The sequence below is a fragment of the Pelophylax lessonae genome (assembly GCF_965119305.1).
Source record: "Pelophylax lessonae genome assembly, chromosome: 6".
NCBI classification, from domain to species: Eukaryota; Metazoa; Chordata; class Amphibia; order Anura; family Ranidae; genus Pelophylax; species Pelophylax lessonae.
Window position 1 is genome coordinate 23,485,958 of NC_138773.1, and position 14,382 is coordinate 23,500,339.

Below are 14,382 nucleotides of genomic sequence, written 5' to 3' on the forward strand. Positions count from 1 at the left end.
GCAAGCAGCTTTGTCCCTTTAGATATTAGAGGCATTACAAGCACAGTCTTTAATATTGCATTTTAGTGTTAATGATACACAGAGCAGACTACAGTAAGTGTTTTCTGGCAAAACTTTAGCTTTACTTTAAAAATCCCACAGTTTTCTTAGTTCATACAAACTATTCATTCTGTAACAAAAGTAAATATAAAGGCTTAACTAATAGAAGAAACCCATTCATTCTATAACATTATCGAAGCTCATCCAGTTGCACTGTAAAATTAGCATTTTCTTTTTAGATCTTCGCTCTGCCCTAAATGATGAAAAATAAAAGCTTATGTAGAAACAAACGTTTCATATTTATTGAAAGAGATAGGTAATGTATTTAATTTAAATATAAATTGATATAGACAAATTTGTTCAATATATAAATTATACAGCAAATACACAAACAACAAACTAATACCATTGTATATGGTTATATTTAGATATATCAGAAATTTAAATGAGCACAAAAAAGTGCAGTGAAATTATACACTTGTTTACATAATATCAATTCAAATCTGCAAAGATATCATTTCAGAAAAAAAAAAAAGTACAGTATGTATAAGATATCACAATAGCAAGATACTACTCTGTTCTACCTTTTTAACATTTTATTCCACACATAACTCTTTGGATCTTCAGTAGTTCATGTTCTCTTGAGGCCCTTAAGGGCTTGATTCTCTGTTATTCTGTGCCATTCTGTTGGAATATTTGCTGGTTTTGCCATATATAGATCAGCAAACTTACAATTTAACTCTTTAAAAACAAACTTCCAGTAATCCGAGCCATTACCAGTTGTGTCCGGGTAAATGGCCCAATCTGGGTAAATTGTCCGGTAATCTTTGTAAGGATGGGGCTTCCATTCTGTTTTAGCATTGACAAAACTCTTATTGGAGATGACATTTGTAGAACATATTGAATGGTCCAGAGCCCCTGTCTGTTGATCTTTGTACTGGGCTAATCCTCTTGATCGATGTATTGAAGCAAAATGCTCTTTATGGTCAGCTCCTCCAGCCTCACAGGGGGCTTTACAGAATGGACACTGCTTGCCGCATCCGATCACCTTCTTGACCAGTTCCTCCTGAGGTTTCAAATTCAGCTTTGAAAGTATAGAACTGACACTTGCTGAGGTCATTTCCATTTGTAGTTCATTCTGTAAGTCTGAAAGAATTGCCTTAATGTCATGAATGAACTTTCCTACATCAGCATTACTTTGGAAAGCTACAACCTTTAAATTATTTTGAGAAATAACAAGGTCTTTTTTCAAAATATTGCAAAATGATGCCAAACATGCTGACACATTAGTGTCTTGAACCGTACATAATTTCTTCAGAGCTTGCATTATTTTCTTAGTCAATGATTGTAAGATGCCCACTTGCAAATCTTGGATATCTCTTTGGTCCTTATAATATTTAAGAATGTACTGGGAAATCCAGTTTTCAACAAAATGTTTATAATCATTGATGTAATTGATGTATTCTTCACATGATTTCTTTTGCAGTAACTCTTTGAGCAACACACTCTGAAATACAGTATGACTCTTGAATTCCCATGGTCCTCCTTTCTGCAAAATATTCTCCACTATCTCCTTTCCTAGATGTCTATTGATGTGATCAATGATTGCCGGCTTTAAACACAGTTCGCAAAATAGTTTGGCTCGTCGTTGACATTCATTTCTTTTCTCAAACTTACTTTGGAAAATAGAAAAATATTCTGGTTTCAGCATCTCCAGACAGCTTCTGGGGTCATTTTTTTGGACAAAGTCATTGTGCATCTTCTGAAATTTGGGAGCAGCACTTCCTAAAACATGAAGCTTTAGATCCAGTTCAAATCCTTTTGTAATACTGAAATGCCTTACATCTTGGCTATTTAAACTTTTATTTATGATTTTTAGCAATTCTTGAGGCAACATTTCATTGAAGTTTTCCCTGGTATTAGCACACTTAGAGACATACTGATTGCACTCATGGAGTAAAGAGGAAGCCCATTTTTTTATGAGGGTTATCTCTTCACTAGATTTGCTGAAATGGTGCGTTTCATTGAGCATAAATGTATTTTTATATGCAGCAAGGCTTGTGATATTATGCAACTTTTTGAGGGCCTGTTCATCATTCTTCATATCATGTTTCAGCTGCTGAATGATGATTTGTTCAATATTTTGCCTCTCCAGTTTACTGAGCTGTAAATTAGATAAAGTATTTTCCCACATCATGTCAAATTCTCTCTCTAGTTTCTGAAAACTGATATAATCTTTATTCCTTCGTTTTTCTTCCATTATTTCTGACACCTTTGCCTCAATTATATTAATGTATCGCTCTTGCATGACTTGGATTTCACATTTTTCTCTCTGGATGTGCATTGTTTTTTCACATTTGACAACTAGAGTATTTTCTAGCACTTTCTTGAGGTAGTTGACACTCCTAAAAAAGTCTCCTCTGAACATGTCCAAGAGATGAGCATTGTTATAGTCATTTTCAAAGTAAATCTTAAGTGATTGTGACATGATTCTCTCCTCCTTATCCAACAATTGATACATTTCATCTTTAATTTTGTTCCAGGTATCTCCCCCTAGTTTATCAGATGATAGATTATAGATTATTGTCTCAGTTTTTATCATCCAATGATGAGCATTTTTCTGGAATCTCCATTCCCAATCTGAGTACTCAATGCAAAGCTGGTTGTAGGCTTCGGTCACCAATCGGTTTCTGAAGCTGAACACAAATTTCTCATGTTTCACAGCATTCCACAAGCTTTTTAACCATTCAGTGAACTCCTTAATGGATTGTGGCTTTCCAGGAATTGTTTTTAGATATTCAATTATAGATTTTTTAAATTCTTTTATAGTCTCACTATAACCCATATTTATTGAGGCCATGGGGGGTATGCCATGCCACAGGCCAGGGATGTACCAAGAGTGTTTTTCAAGGTCACAGTAAATAATGTCAGAAAAGCTAGCTATACCACTTCTTTTCTCCATTTTTGCTGCAATCTTAGTCAGTTCATTAAGCTGCTCAAGAAATTTCTGTCTGGCTCTTTGGTTTTTCACATGAGCGGACACATCACTCACATTCTGGTGTACAAACTGGCAGTTTGGTTTCTTTCCTACTTCTTTCATCCTCAGAAATGCATGAACTACAATCTGTAAAATGTCTTTCATCTCCTCTGTGTTTTCCATGGCCATATTGATGATGGTGATGTCACTCAGCCCCACCACCACTGTTGCAAGCTCATTATCGTGTTCATAGCTGCCATCAAGGGAAGCCAGTTCCATAGATTTCAACCCCTCAGTGTCAATCACCAAGATGAACTGACAGCCCAGAATCTCCTGGAAATCTCTATCCACATTTAGAAGGGTCATGAAGGCTCCCCTTGTACATCGTCCACTGGCCACTGGGAGTTCCAAACCAAACATGGTATTTAGAAGGGTTGATTTCCCTGTACTCTGCACTCCCAGTACAGTTATCACTCTTATTCTACTTTGCCCTCCTGTCCTAATATCTAATTCTTCTAGAACATCAGTTATCCAAAGCAAGGGAATGTTAGAAGCATCTCCATCTATCAGCTCTAATGGAAACCCCTCTAATAGCATATCTGAAGCAATTTTGGGAAGTTCACTATAAATATCTTCTTTGTCTTCACCTCTTTCTTTCATAAACTTTGCTGCTTCATAAAACTGCCCCAGCTCACGCAGGAAATGCTCAATGCCTAAACTACTATCAGCTATCCTTTGATCTATATTTTTTAGCTCACTAGCATTATTAACTAAGTCCTTGATTTTTTCTCTATACTCTCCTTGCAAAGTTGTAAGATTACTTTTTCCAGCTTTGTCAAGATGAATTGCCAACCATTTCATGAAAAACTGTTTCTCTGTAGGAGATGGCTTTGTCATTGCTTCTATAAACATTTTAAGGATTTTAGGCATTTTCTGTTTACTTTGCTCTCTTCGAAGATGATGTATATCTTTCTGGAGTTGTGATTTATATTCCTCTGGATCTTTATCACCAAGTTCTCTCATTCTGCACAACTCCTTCTCTGCTTTAGTCAGTTGTCTCCAGAGCTCTCCTTGCAGTTTCATTGTTTTTTCCTTAAATTGTGCTATATCCTTAATCTTATCTGTGATTTTCATGGCTTTTGTTTTTGCTGATACTAAATCTTCATCTACTGAAATGTGGTTTTCATATTGCTGAGCTTTGTTCCCAATCTCCCTGTCTGCAATGTCTTGCAAACTTAAAATGTTTGTGTTGTTTGTAAGCAAAGCTTTTATTGCTGAATGTAATTTCAGTACAACCTGTGAGTTGTTCACATTTCTATTTTTAATTATCACATTCATTTTCTTCAGTTCTAGATCTTCTGATAACTTGCCTAAATAGTTCAGCGTGTCTCCTCCAGGTTTTACATTGCCCACATTAATAATAAAGAAGTACTGTGTGTCTCTTTTTTCTGATAGACTAGAAAGCACTTTATATTGTTCTTCATTAATGCTCTCCACAAATATGAACATGGCTGTTGATATGGATAACAAGAACTGGAACTGTAGGGTATGTGATTCCAGGTCTCCCCGAAGATTGGTGACTGCTAAGGGTTCATTGAAAACATCTATAGCTTCCTGTCCTGATGGAAAGTACCAGCTTATCTCCACCAGTCCATCTGAACTCCTCTTTGTTATGTTCCCACCATCCATATCTCTATGTACAAAGAAGTTTTGAATCTGCTGGGTGGGACTAAGAACCTGATTGAGGATTTTAGACTTTGACAAGCCACATTCACCCAATCTGATAAAAGAGAAGAAATGCATAGGAATATTTACTAGGTTGTCCTCTCGGAACCCTTTTGTGTCTGCTAATAACTGAGGTCTCCACCGCTTCACAATATCCCTCATTGCCCACAGCATGAGGGTCCAGTGTGGCCTGTTACCAGCAGGAAGCAGCAGGGGAATGGCAAACTGACACATGGCCATTTTGGTTATAATTTTCTGACGAGAATTGTAGTTCTTACAGGAAATATTTAAAATGTCGCACAGAATATCACAAGGATTTAAATCCTGAAAATCTGTGCCTGCTGTTGACTGCCAATCCATTTGGACAGGATTGTTGCTTCTGGCAGTACTATCCAAGGCCATTAGTTTTTCTAGAAATTGAAGCTCTGTCTCAGCAGCTGGTGGAATCTCTGTGTTGCTTTCAGTTCCAATCATTCGGACATAGTATAAAAGATCTGAAATATGAAAATAGACAGAGTCATAAAAAACAGCAGCAGCAATTACTGTCAGAAGATTCAAGTGCAATAAAAGATAAGTTCACCTTTTTAAAAAGAAAATAATAAATTCAAATCTTTTTGCAGGTAAAAAAATGTGCATTCATTCTTTTTTTTTTATTATGAGCCTGGAAAGCATTGCACCTATGATCAGAACATCACGTGTGCAATGCAAAGCTCCTGCAGACTGTTTGTGTAAGCTGTCTACTGATATCTCGTATGGGCAGGCAGTTACTGAATGACAGGAGTAGAGATGGCCTTGCGGTTCGCCCGGCGGTCGGTTCGTGGCAAATTTTGCTTCTTCGCTACCTGCCAAATTTGCGAACACATGGCGTTGTTCGCGGCGACCATATTAGTTTACATTGGGGAGAACTTTGACCCATGACACAGCTGTCAGGTGGAACGGGACAGCCAATTAAAACATTTCAGCACATGGACATGCCCCCTACCTTATAAATAGACCTGAGCTGTCGGTCATTTCACATTCTTATTTTTGCCAGTGTAGGGAGAGGTCTGCTGTGCTCATGAGGGAGAGATTGCCAGACACCTATAGCTCTGTGAAGATTCACAAAAGTCCTTTTCAGGGCTGGTATTTCAGTATAGGTCCAGTCTCTTTTCAGTGTAGGGACAGGTATCCAGTCTGTGCTTTAGGGGCAGTTAGAGATCGGCAGCAGTCACACAAATTGCTCTGTTAATGTCCACAAAAGTCATTTAAAGGGCTGCAAATTTTTTGGTATTGCTGTGCAGTGCACTATATAGGGGGGGGGGGTAATCCACAGTATAATATACTTTGTAGAAAGCATATTATAATGGATTAGTAGTATTATTGTGCACTGTGCAGCATTGTGACAGGTGTGGTGACTGAGCGTTGCTGCAGCAATACTACAAACAGTGACAAAAGCACTTATAATGTATTATAACTGGTGTGATAGACCAATGGCCCCCCAATACCACATATTGAAGTGGGGTGTTATCTGAGTATACTTTTACAAGTGTATTTGTGTCCTGCAACAATATTGCCTCTTTTGCTGGGTTAACTCTGGTACACACAGTGCCAAACTCACTGGCCAATTTTTTGAACAACTGGTGTGATAGATCGGTGGCCCCCCAATACCATATATTGAAGTGAGGTGTTATTTAACAGTATCATTTTCTAAGAGTGTATTTTAGTCCTGCAAAAAATTGGCCTCTTGCTGTGTTAACTGTGCTACACACAGTGACAACAGTTACTAGCCAATTATTTGTAGAACTGTTGTAATAAACCTGTGGCCCCCCAATACCACAGATTGAAGCGTGGTGTTATCTGAGTATACTTTCATAAGTGTATTTGTGTCCTGCAACAATATTGCCACTTTTGCTGGGTTAACTCTGATACACACAGTGCCAAACTCCCTGGCCAATTTTTTGAACAACTGGTGTGATAGACCAGTGGCTCCCCCAATACCACATATTGAAGTGGGGTGTTATCTGAGTATACTTTTACAAGTGTATTTGTGTCCTGCAACAATATTGCCTCTTTTGCTGAGTTAAGTCTGATACACACAGTGCCAAACTCACTGGCCAATTTTTTGAACAACTGGTGTGATAGATCAGTGGCCCCCCAATACCACATATTGAAGTGGGGTGTTCTTTAACAGTATCATTTTCTAAGAGTGTATTTTAGTCCTGCAAAAATTTGGCCTCTTTTGCTGTGTTAACAGTACTACACACAGTGACAACAGTTACTGGCCAATTATTTGTACAACTGGCGGATTGATGGACCGGCAGATAGGGAGGAGAGGCAGGCAGAACTTGCACAAGAGAAAAAAAGCAGACTGAAAATGTATCAGGAGCAAGCCATCAACCATGTACAGTCACATCTGGTGCTCCCAGGACGCCGTCACATGGCTCCGCAGTGTGGGCTTTTTTTAATGTGTCCATTGCTGACAACAGTGTTGCCATCTGCAGCCTTTGCAGTCAACGCATAAGTCACGGTAAGCCCAACACTCACCTAGGGACAACCGCCTTAAGAAGGCACCTGAAATCCCATCACCGAGCCCAGTGGGAGCAACACCGTCAGAACCCACAAAGCCACACTCCAGGCTCTCACCGTCCAACCTCTTCTCCTTCTCCTCACATTTGTCCTCCACACCACCTTCCATGATGCCGTTGTCACGTTGTTCTAGAAAAAGGCAGGCTTCTGTGGCTCAAATGTCGGAGCGTAAAAAAAGGTGTCCGACTACATGGTTCTAACGACCGATGTGGACGCTCTGAGGAGTGATGAACCCCTGGACTACTGGGCAGGCAGGCTTGACCTCTGGCCAGAGCTTGCACAATTTGCAATAGAACTGTTGGCTTGCCCCCCGTCCAGTGTCCTGTCTAAAAGGTTAAGCGCAGCAGGGGGGATCATGACCAATAAGCGCACTCGCCTAGCTCATGACAGTGTAGACTACCTCACATTTATAAAAAGGAATGAGGCATGGATCTCTGAGGAATTCAACACATGTGACCAGTAGACCATATTTCATTGAAATTCCTCATGCCAGGCCACAATCATCTGCCAGACCGCCATACACCCACAGCAATTCCTGGTCCTTGGCTTTGCTACATACAGCGACATAAAAGGCATTTCATGTCCATCGAATGGCTAATTTTTGGGGCCTATACAGGCCAACACTTAATTCTGTATCCTGTGTGAATGCCTAATGTACCTCCAGCCATCAAATACTACGTTCTTTGCTGTCAGTTAAACCCATGTGAGCTAATTTTTGGGGCCTATATAGGCCAATACTTACTTCTGTATACTGTGAATGCCTAATGTACCTCCAGCCATCAAATACTACGTTCTTAGCTGTCAGGTAAACTAATGTGGGCTAATTTTTGGGGCCTATACTGGCCGACACTTACTTCTGTATCCTGTGTGAATGCCTAATGTACCTTCAGCCATTGAATGCTACGTTCTTAGCTGTCAGGTAAACGCATTTGGGCTAAATTTTGGGGCCTTTTATGGCCGACACTTACTTCTGTATCATGTGAATGCCTAATGTACCTTCAGCCACAGAATACAGCATTCTTAGCTGTCAGGTAAACCCATGTGGGCAAATTTTTGGGGCCAATACTGGCCGACACTTACTTCTGTATACTGTGATTGCCTAATGTACCTCTAGCCATCAAATACACTACGTTTTTAGCTGTCAGTTAAACCCATGTGGGCTACTTTTTGGGGCCTATATAGGCCGACACTTACTTCTGTATACTTTGAATGCCTAATGTACCTCTAGCCATCAAATTGTAATGTTCCGGTACCTTTGGTACCCTAAATTACACTTTCCACAAGTGTATGCGCCCCACCATTTACTTTTGGAAAGGTGCGCATACACCTTTAAGACTGGAGCTGTCATCACCCAGCGCCGGACTAGATGGCTATTTAAAGCGCCGGTTCTCACTCACATGTGTTCGTTCAAACACCCTTACCTGGATGCTAACCTTGCTTGAAGCTTCCATGCTTGCAAGCTTACTTTGCTGACGGAACCTCGCTGCGCTGATCCCTGTATCCTGCTACTGGATCATCCGCCTCTCCTGAACCACCCTTTGGCTGTATCGCTAACAGTGCTAAGTACCCCGCAGGGGAATTCTCTATAAACTTATACTAAGCTTACACTATCTAGCTCTGCATAGTAAAGACTGTTTATCACATCTGCATAACTAGATTGCTAGCTCTTGAGACTACTGCTACTTTTCTGCACTGGGTTGATCTCTTTTGTATGTCCACCTGCTATTCTATCATCTGCTATCATACAACATTGCTAAACCTTCCTGCATCCATCTGCTACTGTCTCACCTTCAAGTGTCTATCACCTACCACCTCTACTCAACCTATCCCTCAACCTTCATCATTGTGTTACCACATACATAAAGTCACTCTAGGAACCAGCTTGCTAATTGTGTGTATTTACTGGCTGAAATAAGACCTTCCACACATGATGAGTCATTGAGGTTGGGAATGGTATCTCAGCATATCTCTTACATGACTACTGACGTGGAACTATTTCTGCAGCTGAAAATCCACACCATATAAGAAACGCAGAAGCGTTACAGATTGAACGAACCAAAAAATGGATTCAGCAGAAATAACCACTCAGGTGACACAATTAAAACAGCAAGTATCTGCGTTAATACACGCACTTGCTGAATTAAAAGAAGACAATCAGGCTCTGTCGCAGCAGGTAATTAGACTGACACAACTTACCTCTGCTCAGTCCCCTGAACCCAAGATAAATCCCCCTTTGGTATTTACATGCGATCGCAAAAAATTTCGCAAATTTAAAAACGCATGTGAGTTACTTTTTTTGCTAAAACCTCGTACCTACCTTACTGATCACATTAAGGTTTGTACTATTATTTCTTACCTATCAAGCGATCCTCGAGCCTGGGCAGATTCTCTTTTTGAGAAAAACGACTAGCTTCTCAACTCCTATGCCTTGTTCCTGGCAGAGCTCACTAGCCTATATGATGACCCCAATAGGCAGAGTACTGCTGATCTTCAGTTAAGATCCTTGAAACAAGGAAGGAGGCCTGTAGAAGACTTTGTCGCAGAGTTCAAGAGATGGACCCTTGATTCAGAATGGAATGATGCATCTCTGAAAACCCAATTTAGGCTTGGCCTATCAGAAGCCGTTAAGGACGAGCTCGCCCGAGCGGATCTGCCAAAAACCCTGGATGCATTAATACAACTCAGTATTACCATAGATAGAAGACTACGAGAAAGAAAGGCTGAAAAGATGGGAATGCCATTATCCGTTTCCTCTCGGAGTCTGGCCGTTCCTATGGAGGTAGGAACCATACGCCCACCGCTATCAACTATGGAAAAAGCCAAAAGACGAGATGAAAATCTCTGCTTGTACTGTGCATCCCCGGATCACAAGATAAACGTCTGTCCCCTAGTCAACAAAAAGAAGGGTGAGTGTTCACATGTCTCCCTAGGAGGATTGACAACTTCATTCACTAACCCTTACATTTCTGTTTTTTTGACATTACAGTGGGACCAGAACAGGATTACTACTAAGGCCATGATTGACACAGGATCTTGTGGAAATTATATGGATATATGTTTTGCTGCTTTAAATAAAATTCCTATTATTTCTAAACTCAAACCTGTCTCAGTAAGTCTTATTACCGGTGTTCCGTTATCCTCTGGTCCGATCACCGATCAGACACAAGCACTTCTAGTCACTATTAACGAGTCTCATAGGGAGACTTCTACCTTTGATTTAATACCATCACCCCACTTTCCCATTGTGTTGGGACTTCCCTGGTTGCACACACACCAACCAACCATAGATTGGAAGAAACGGTCCTTGACCTTCCCTTCTTGTTATTGCGAGGAAACGTGTAACCTCCCGTTTTCAGGGAAGATTCTGTCTGTGGTGACAGATGAGATTGCACCACTATGTTATCAGGATCTTTCTGAGGTTTTTCTTGAGAAAAATGCTCAAGCATTACCTCCTCATCGAGACTATGATTGTAGCATTGATCTACTCCCAAATAGCAAATTGCCGTTCGGTCATGTTTATCCTCTTTCACAGGATGAACTTGCCCATCTCAAAACCTATTTGGATGAGAACTTGGAAAAAGGTTTTATTAGACCTTCCACTTCTTCCACAGCAGCAGGACTCTTTTTTGTTCGCAATAAAGATTCAAGTCTCAAACCTATCATCGACTACAGGAAATTGAATGCTATCACAATAAAAGATCGCTATCCTCTACCGCTTATCCCTGAGCTCATTGAGCAGGTGCGTGGAGCTACCTATTTTTCAAAATTAGACCTGAAAGGAGCATACAATCTCATTCGAATCCGTGATGGACACGAGTGGAAGACTGCATTCAGAACTAGATACGGATTGTTCGAATATCTTGTGATGCCATTCGGCCTATGCAATGCCCCTGCAGTTTTCCAACGATTTATAAACAATATTTTTAAAGACTTACTAGATGTCTGTGTTGTGGTATATCTGGACGATATACTTATATATTCACGGACCCTGTCTGAACACATAAGACATGTAAGACTAGTATTATCGAGATTGCTTGCACATAATCTTTATGTGAAGCTGAAGAAATGCTTGTTCCATAAAGATGAGGTACTCTTTCTAGGCTACATCATATCCAAAACAGGAATCGAGATGGACATGAGTAAAATATCCTGCATTCAGGATTGGCCTACACCAACTACACGCAAGGCGCTACAGCGATTCCTGGGATTTTCAAATTTCTACAGGAGGTTCATAAAAAACTTTTCTGCTATTGTGAGACCCCTCACACAGCTCACTAGCATAAAAATACCATTTAAATGGTCAGAAGAAGCAAATAAGGCTTTCCACTTGTTAAAGACAAGGTTTACTTCCGCTCCCATATTACGCCATCCAGACCCATCCCTCCAATACATTCTGGAGGTAGATGCGTCAAACATGGCAGTAGGAGCAATACTCTCCCAACGACCTACCCACACTTCACCACTTCATCCAGTCGCTTTTTTTTCTAAATCCCTGAGCAGTCCCGAGATAAATTACCCCGTGGGTGAAAAGGAACTGCTTGCTATAAAATTGGCTCTGGAGAATTGGCGACATTTACTCGAAGGCACCCAACTACCAATAATTATATACACGGACCATAAAAACCTCCAATATCTTCAGACTAGCAAAACTCTCTCGCATCGACAGGTACGATGGTCACTATTCTTTCTAAGGTTTAATTTCCTAGTGACCTACACACCTGCAGATAAGAACAAAAAGGCGGATGCACTATCACGACTAACTGAAGAAAACTACTTTGAAATCCCTTCCGTTCCTATAATACCTCACAAACGCATTATTGGAGTTGTCCGTTCCTTAAAGGAAGAGGTTCTGCATGGTATAAGTTTGGATTCACCCCCACCACAACTAAATACTGATGCAGAAGGCTTCCTCTACTACAACGACAAACTTTACATACCACCTACCCTACGCACCAAGATCTTGGAATTATCGCATGATGTGCCTATGGCAGGACATATGGGTATGACAAAGACTTTCAATTTGATTTCTCGACAATTCTGGTGGCCTGACATGAAAACATCTATACAAAAATTCGTCTCTTCGTGCAATGTCTGTGCCAGGTCCAAAATTGTCACTACGAGACCATCCGGTCTACTATGCAGTCTACCAATACCCCAAACTCCATGGGAGGTTTTGTCATTGGACTTCATCGTAGAATTGCCTCCTTCCAAAGGATTTAATACCATCTTGGTGTCAGTGGACCATCTGACAAAGATGGCACATTTCATTGCTATTCGCAGACTACCTTCGTCCAAACAAACGGCAGAACTCCTGATGAAACATGTCTTCAGATTACATGGTATCCCAAAAACTCTTCTGTCTGACCGTGGATCCCAATTTATTTCTAAATTCTGGCAAGAACTATGTCACATACTACGGATTGAGCGGAAGCTCACTTCTCCTTACCATCCGCAGACCAACGGACAGACTGAAAGAGTCAACCAATGCATCGAGCAGTATTTACGTTGTTACACTTCTTACCAACAGGATGATTGGTTGGATCTTCTCCCCCTGGCAGAATTTGCCTACAACAACGCAACTCACAGTACAACCAAGCAGAGTCCGTTCTACTTGAACTATGGGTTCCATCCCTCTATTCTCCCTCCACGCATCCTTCCTTCAAATAACCCAGTAGCCTCAGACTATCTTACCCAAATAAAGGATTCTCTGGGTTTACTAAATACTACCATTGCACACGCTCACAGTCAACAAAAGAAGCAGAGATGTATAGTAACGAAGTAGAACTACTTAAGTACTGTACTTAAGTACCGAAATGCGGTATCTGTACTTTCCTAGAGTAGAATTTTTTTCTCCTACTTCTACTTTTACTTCACTACATTTTTTCGATGATTTCGATACTTCTACTCAAGTATTTTTTTTTTTGTACTGCATAGTTACTCGTTACTTTTAAAAAAATTACCACTGCCAGAACAGTAGATGGCAGGTTGCATAAAGTTCAAAAAAATGTGTATAATGTCATTTGTAAATCAGCGCATACGAAAATAAAGGCTGTGTATAATAAAAGCTGCTATACCAAATCTTTCCAATAAAAAGAAAATATGAAACAAACAAATAAATGGTGCTACAGCGCTTAAAGTGCATCAAGAAACTACTAACAAACACAGGTTAATCATTTGAATAAATCATTTGAAATAATAAAAACAATATGATGTTCAAACTTTTGACTTATTTCTTTAATAACTACATAACACAGTACTTGTACTTCTACTTTCAGTACTTGAGTAGAAATTTTTTTTCAAAACTACTGGTACTTTTTACTTTTAGTACTTAAGTAGCAAATTTTTTGAAAAAATTACTTGCAATACTTAAGTAAAAAAAATGTTGAATACTTTAGTACTTCTACTTAAGTAACTTTTTCTGCGAGCACTTCCACTTCTACTCAAGTAATTTTTTGATCGAGCACTTGTACTTTTACTCAAGTAGAAATTTCGAGTACTTTATACAAGTCTGAAAAGAAGTACTATGATCTTCGTAGAAGACCTTCTCCACAGTATACTATCGGGGACCTCGTTTGGCTCTCAACAAAAAACTTGAGACTGAAGATCCCTAGCAAAAAGCTTGGACCTCTGTTCTTGGGACCTTTCCCAATCAAGAAACTTATTGGAAAAGCTGCAGTGCAGCTTACATTGCCAATGGACCTAAAAATCCATCCCATTTTCCATGTGTCGCTACTAAAACCCCATGTTCCGGACCAAGGAATAAGGCCTAATATTCCACCTCCCCCTCCTGTACAAGTTGAAGGTGGAGAAGAATACGAGATAAAAGAGATTCTGGATTCTCGTATCTACAGAAGAAGACTTCAGTACTTGGTTAGATGGAAGAACTATGGGCCCCAAGACGACACCTGGCTAAACACCTCTGACATACATGCCCCTAGATTAATCCGCAATTTTCATGCGAGATACCCAGACAAACCAGCTCCAGAGGCCTTCAGGAGCAGGCCTTAAGGGGGGGGTATTGTAATGTTCCGGTACCTTTGGTACCCTAAATTACACTTTCCACAAGTGTATGCGCC

The 14,382-nt window shown here is 40.1% G+C and overlaps 1 protein-coding gene across 1 annotated transcript in view; it reads right to left on the reverse strand.

Moving 5' to 3' along the window:
• LOC309558493 (uncharacterized protein) overlaps window positions 1-14,382 on the reverse strand; it is a gene marked incomplete at both ends in the record, with an annotated part of 120,255 nt that overhangs the window by 63,642 nt on the left and 42,231 nt on the right. Inside the window, one exon of the mRNA XM_082261575.1 lies at window positions 772-5,235. Within this exon, the coding sequence (XP_082117701.1) occupies window positions 772-5,235 (4,464 nt within the window). The remainder of the gene's footprint in view (window positions 1-771; window positions 5,236-14,382) is intronic.